Source organism: Cricetulus griseus, chromosome 4, assembly GCF_003668045.3.
Source record: "Cricetulus griseus strain 17A/GY chromosome 4, alternate assembly CriGri-PICRH-1.0, whole genome shotgun sequence".
Lineage (NCBI taxonomy): Eukaryota > Metazoa > Chordata > Mammalia > Rodentia > Cricetidae > Cricetulus > Cricetulus griseus.
In genome coordinates, this window is record NC_048597.1 from 217,301,862 (window position 1) to 217,307,861 (window position 6,000).

Consider the following 6,000-nt stretch of genomic DNA (forward strand, 5'->3'; position numbering starts at 1 on the left):
AGAGCCGGGCTACACAGAGAAACAGTGTCTCAAAAAAAGAAAGAAAGAAAGAAAGAAAGAAAGAAAGAAAGAAAGAAAGAAAGAAAGAAAGAAATGGACTTTTCTCAGGAAGACACCTTGTGTAAACTAGCGGTCAGCACTGCAGCTCCTCCTTCCAGCATTCCAGGAGTGCGATGTCTGAGCATCCAAGTCCTGAAGTCAAATAAGCAAACTTGAACAGATTATTGTTTCTTCTCAGTCTCAGTCACACACGAGCGAGCGCGCTCGCCACTCAACTTTACCGCGCTACACGGTAGGAAACACAGACACACACGTACACACAGACACACACGTACACACAGACACACGTCACACACACACACACGTCACACACACACAAGTCACACACACACACAGAGACACACACGTCACACACACACACACGTCACACACACAGAGAGACACACACGTACACACAGACACACACACACACTCACACACAGAGAGAGACACACGTACACACAGACACACGTCACACACAGAGAGAGACACACACGTACACACAGACACACACACACACACACACACACAGAGACACACACGTACACACACACACACTCACACACACACTTTACTGCCGCTAGACAGCAGGACCCGAGGAGGGCTGCCCAGCACCGTGCCTGAAGGACCCCAAAGGACCCCGCAGGCTAACTAGCTCAGTGCCTGCTGGCCTAGGGCGTTGCCGGGAGGACCAGGTGAACCCAGAGCCCAGGCCCGCACTGGAGCCGGGATAGCTGAGGTTCGGGTGGGCTTTGGCCCGGAGTAAAGAAGCCCAGATCGTACGGCTCGAAGCGTAGAATGGGGCAGTAGGCGGATCGGGACTCAAGCCGGGGCGTGGCTACAGAAGCGGGGCAGAAGTAGCGTTGAGGGACCAGCAAGTACGTGGCCAGCGTGGGAGTCAAAGAGATGGCCTCAGCTGGCGCGGCGACGTGTAAAACTAGTAACTGGCTGATAGGCTGACCTTTAAGTCAAGCCAGCTTCTTCCTTCCTTCCTTCCTTTCTTTCTTTCTTTCTTTCTTTCTTTCTTTCTTTCTTTCTTTCTTTCTTTCGATCCTTTGGTTTTTCGAGACAGGGTTTCTCAGTGCAACAGCTCCAGCTATCCTGCAACTCGCTTTATAGACCAGGCTGGCCTCGAACTCACAGAGTTCCCCCTGCCTTTCATTACATGACAGCATTTTCTTGTAAACCAATAGCCAGGGGAGCCCTAACCAATTGGCATTTGTAAAGGAACCACACCCCCTCTACAGGTTGCCTGTCCTCCCTTGGAAACCTCTTAACTGCCTGCTTGAAATGGCTGGATCAAGCCCATGCACTGATTTACCCTGCTAAGTACTGTGGAAAGCCAGGTACGTAGTAGGCACCCTGTGTAGAAACTAAGGTGAGGATGGTGAGTGAAACAGGCTCCTGCTTTCGTGAGGCTGGGCTTTAGTGGAGAAGATGTAGCTGAAGGAAGCATTTGAGCCCTGAGAAAGTCTGACTTTGCAAACAGGCAAGTCGGAGATAACGGAGGCGGGGAGGGGGGAGGGATGCACACGAGGGATGTGGACACTTCCTTACACAAAGCTTGTCAGGCCAGAAAGGGGTGGGACTGAAAATGCCTATTGAACCGGAGCAAAAGAGTTAAGGGTGATGGGGCTCCAGATGAAGCCAGAGAAGTTAAAGTCTTCTGCGATCAGAAGACCCAGGGACCAGAGCAGGTTAAAGGCTGGGAGACTATGCCTAGGGTCCAGGTCTTCAAAAATCAGAATACCCTGTAGAGGGCCAAGGAGGGGACTGTATAATTAGCTTTTGTTGCTGTGGCTGCTGTGGAACAGATTTAGAGAGGCAAGAGTGAAAGCCTACACACCATTGAGGAGGGTGTCACAGAAGTCTGGGACTATGGCAGTCCCCGGTCATGACAGTTACAAGGAGGAGATTTGTGTGGACTTTGAGATGTATTGTATAGGTAAGGTTTTTAGAACCTGGTAATAGTGTGAAGGTGGGGAGTTAGGAACTGGAGGTCTCAAGGACATCCCCATGTATAGTTGGCCATGACGCCATGTTATCATCTAGAATATTATTAGGTGAAGTGAGTATGTTGACCCTGTACTGGTTAGATTGGGCTTGGCTACAATGGAGCTTCCAGTAATAAGCTGTAAAGAAGACACGATCAGAAAAGACCTTAGCATAGATTTTTGTTTGTTTGTTTGTTTCAGCCATCCCCTGGCACTACTACCATGATTGACTAAGCTATATTCTGGCTAAAAATAAAGAGAATGTTGACCGGTTCTGCCCTGCTCATGTCCCTGGACACCTCTGTATTTGTTAACAGTTAGAGATGATATTTTGAGGCCATGGTTGGTTTGGTATGGCTTGGTTAAGGTCTGGTTGTATAGTCCAGGCTGTATAGTCAGCCTCTAAGTGCTAGAATTACACCCAGCTTACATTTTTCCTCCTGCAAAAGTAAATTCTCACATGTAAGTAGAATCTCACAGTTGGAAGTGACCTCTGATGTTTAACCAGGCCTAGAAATATTGTCTGTACATTATTTCCACAATTATGTATTGAATTCTCTTAAGTAATATTGAACACTGGGAATAGAAAGGAGAATAGAGATAAGGCTATCTTGTTAGTTCATTTGATCAATGACATTGTCTAAGCCTCTTTGTGCCACATACTATTCAAGCGGCTTCACATACAAAGAGGTTCAACCAGGCAATGACCTTGCAGTTGTATAAATCTGGTGACTGAAGACAGCTGGGTATATTATCAGATGTGATGGGCAGGGGAGACTATCCATAATATTAGATAAGAATAATAAGAGATGGTGTGTGGCGTTGAAGCCTTTTTATTATCCAATGGCACTTTTTTTTTTTCTTTTTTTGTCGTCAATCAATCTTTCAGTTCTACAGTGGGTGAAAAAAAACTATGGGGCCAGGTGTTGGTGGCACACTCCTTTAATCCCAGTGCTGGGAGGCAGAGGCAGGCAGATCTCTGTGAGTATGAGGCCAACCTTGTCTACAGTTCAAGTTCCAGGACAGCCCCCGAAAGGTACAGAGAAACCCTGTCTCGAAAAAACAAAAACAAACAAACAAACAAAAAACCCACTATGAGATATGGCAGTCATTGTAGTCTTTGTGTGTGTGTGTGTGTGTGTGTGTGTGTGTGTGTGTGTGTGTGTGTGTGTTGGGTTTTTGTTGTTTGTTTTTTTTTTGAAACAAGGTTTCTCTGTATAACAGCTCTAGCTCTCCTGGAACTCACTTTGTAGACCAGGCTGGCTTTGAACTGCCTGCCTCTGCCTCCCAAGGGCTGGGATTAAAAGCATGTGCCACCAATGCCCGGCTAAGTCATTGTGGCTAGACTGTTCTTAAGAGTGGACATCATAAACCTTGTTAAAACCACAAAAGAGTTTAGAAGACATGAAAGAATTGGCAAAATCAGGTGGTAGTATCAAGTCTTCAGGGACGGACTCCCTGATGCCCTTACTTGCAGCATAAACCAGACTATGTCTCATGGGGTAACCTGAGTGTCCCCTCTACAATTTCATGAGTGCAAATAAGCAAATGAATAGGTATCATATACAGCCTTACAGTATAACAGCCAGATGCTCAGTGAGTCTTGAGTGAAGGCCCTGGTTGACTTGCAAGGCTACTTGGCTTCCAGGGTAGAAGGGGCTGAGCGCTCAACACTGCGTGGTCCTTAATCCAGCTCTCTGATGGCAGGGGTAAGATGACCTCCATCTTGCGAAGTCCTCAGGCTCTCCAGCTGACACTAGCCCTGATCAAGCCTGATGCGGTTGCCCACCCACTGGTCCTGGAGGTAAGAATGAGCCCCACACGTCCACTGCCCTGTTTCAGGTGCCACGGGGCTATGTGTGACAACTTAGGCAAGTGCTACTTGCTGAAGCTGAAAAGCCAGATGGATCAGCCTGATTGCTCAGCATAGAAAGCCGTGAGTTTAATCCATGGTGGAAGGAGAGAATGAACTCTTGCAAGTTGTCTGACCTACACAGACCCACATACATATAAACAAGAAAAGATGGTAACCAGGCAGAGACAGACGGATCTCTGTGAGTTCCAGAACAGCCTGATCTACAGAGCGAGTTACAGGACAGCCAGGGCTACACAAAGAAACCCTGTCTTAAAAAAAAAAAAAAAAGAAAAGAGCTAAGAGCCATGGACTCTGACCCTAAGAAGACTGTACTCTTAGAGTTAGGGCATATCTAAAATACAAGAAATAAAATTTTTGCATTATTTTTATATTATTTTACATGAATGCTGTGGATTTGAATTCAAGCCCTCATGCCTACACAGCAAATGCCCTTCCCCACTAAATCATCTTCCTGAATCAATTTTGTTTGTAACAAGGTTTTATTGTGTAGCTTCAGCTGGCCTGAGATTTGCTATATAGTCCAGGCTGGCCTAGAACCTAGAGATCCACCTGCCTCTGCCTCCAGAGGCTAGGATTAAAGATGTATTGCACCATGCCCAGCCCCAATTAAACAAAAGACAAAACTCTAATCTGTGTGTGTAATATATTAGTTTACCTAATATATATTGTCTTTTTAAACTAATTATATTAGTCTTAACTAATATATGTGTATATATATGTGTGTGTGTATATATTAGTTATCAGTTGCTACATTCTGAATTAGATAGCTTAAAACAACTCATTTCAGGCTGGAGCGACGGCTCAGCACTTAAGAGCACTGGCTGTTCTAGAGGACCTGGGTTTTGTTGCAGCACCTATGTGTTGGCTCATACCCATCTGTAACACCAGGTCCAGGGAATAAACACCCTCTTCTGGCTTCCTCAGACACTAGGCATATATACGCTACAGAGAAATACATGCAAGCAAAACACTCATAAGATAATAAAAATACTGTTTTTTGAACAGTACATGTTGTCTCCTGATTCCATAGTTTAGAGGTCAGGAGGTTTTCCTGGGTTATCTGCTGCTTAGCAACTCTTGAGACCAAAGACATGGTATGGACTGCCTACGGCCTCACATAGAATATCTACGGATTTCCCAGCTCCAGGATTGTTAATGCTGTTGGCAGAGTATGGTTCCTGTGTGCTTGCTAGCCTTCAGGCAGGAACCACCCTCGGTTTCTAGAGATAAACCACATTCCTCCCACAAGCAGTGGTGTAGCTAATCCTTTGTGTTTTTCAAAACTCTCTAGCTTTCAGTCACAGGCCAGAGAAAACTGCTTTAAAGGGGCTTTGTGACTTTTTAATTATGTTTGATTGTTATATGTGTGTATGAGAGAGACAGCATGTGTCAGAGGACAACTTAACAGAAGTTGGTTCTTCCAAAAAATAAAAACTGGGTGGTGGTGGTGCACGCCTTTAATCCCAGCACTTGGGAGGCAGAGGCAGGTGGATCTCTGTGAGTTCGAGACCAGCCTGGTCTACAAGAGCTGGTTCCAGGACAGCCTCCAAAGCCACAGGGAAAACGATGTCTCGAAAAAACCAAAAAAACAAAACAAAAAAACATACAAAAAAAAACAGAAGTTGGTTCTTGCCTTCTACCATGTGGATCCTGGGAATTGAACTTGGGTCCTCAGACTTAACAGCAAGTGCCTTTACCCACTGAACCATCTTGCTGGCCCCTTACGTGAATAGTCCCACCAGGTGAACCTTCCTTCTAGCTAAAGCAAAATCAACTGATTAGTAACCTGAATTGTATCTGCAAAATCCGTTTTGTTGCAAACCCAATAGAAAATAAAAATCTGTTTTGTTATGTAATGTGGCTTAATCATATTTTGTCACACTCATAGGCCTGAGGACAGGAGTGGAAAACCTGAGCTGATGATCAGTACCGGGAAATCACTACTACCATTCAAAATGGTAGAGTGAACGAGATTGACAAAAAGGAGAGTATAGAAGTAGACAAGATGAGGGCAGAATGACAAAATATCAGTGAATTCTAATATTTAGGAAATGCTTCTAATAAGAACAAAACAGACAGGCTGGGTGGTAG

At 45.2% G+C, this 6,000-nt stretch overlaps 1 protein-coding gene and 1 long non-coding RNA gene across 6 annotated transcripts in view; one reads left to right on the forward strand and one right to left on the reverse strand.

The window, feature by feature from the left end:
* LOC107979651 overlaps window positions 1-394 on the reverse strand; it is a 29,661-nt gene extending 29,267 nt beyond the window's left edge. The window contains exon 1 of the long non-coding RNA XR_003485145.2: window positions 117-394. This is a non-coding gene — a long non-coding RNA (uncharacterized LOC107979651). The remainder of the gene's footprint in view (window positions 1-116) is intronic.
* A 215-nt stretch (window positions 395-609) lies between these two features.
* Nme6 (NME/NM23 nucleoside diphosphate kinase 6) overlaps window positions 610-6,000 on the forward strand; it is a 9,892-nt gene continuing 4,501 nt past the window's right edge. The window contains exons 1-3 of one of the 5 annotated variants that reach the window (XM_027414641.2): window positions 610-734; window positions 1,287-1,385; window positions 3,741-3,837. In XM_027414641.2, coding sequence (XP_027270442.1) covers window positions 3,748-3,837 — 90 coding nt within the window. In that variant the 5' untranslated portion in view covers window positions 610-734; window positions 1,287-1,385; window positions 3,741-3,747. Of the gene's footprint in view, window positions 918-951; window positions 980-1,286; window positions 1,386-3,740; window positions 3,838-6,000 lie in introns of those variants that run through there. The other 4 variants (XM_027414642.2, XM_027414640.2, XM_027414639.1 and 1 more) reach the window with 4 other exon arrangements.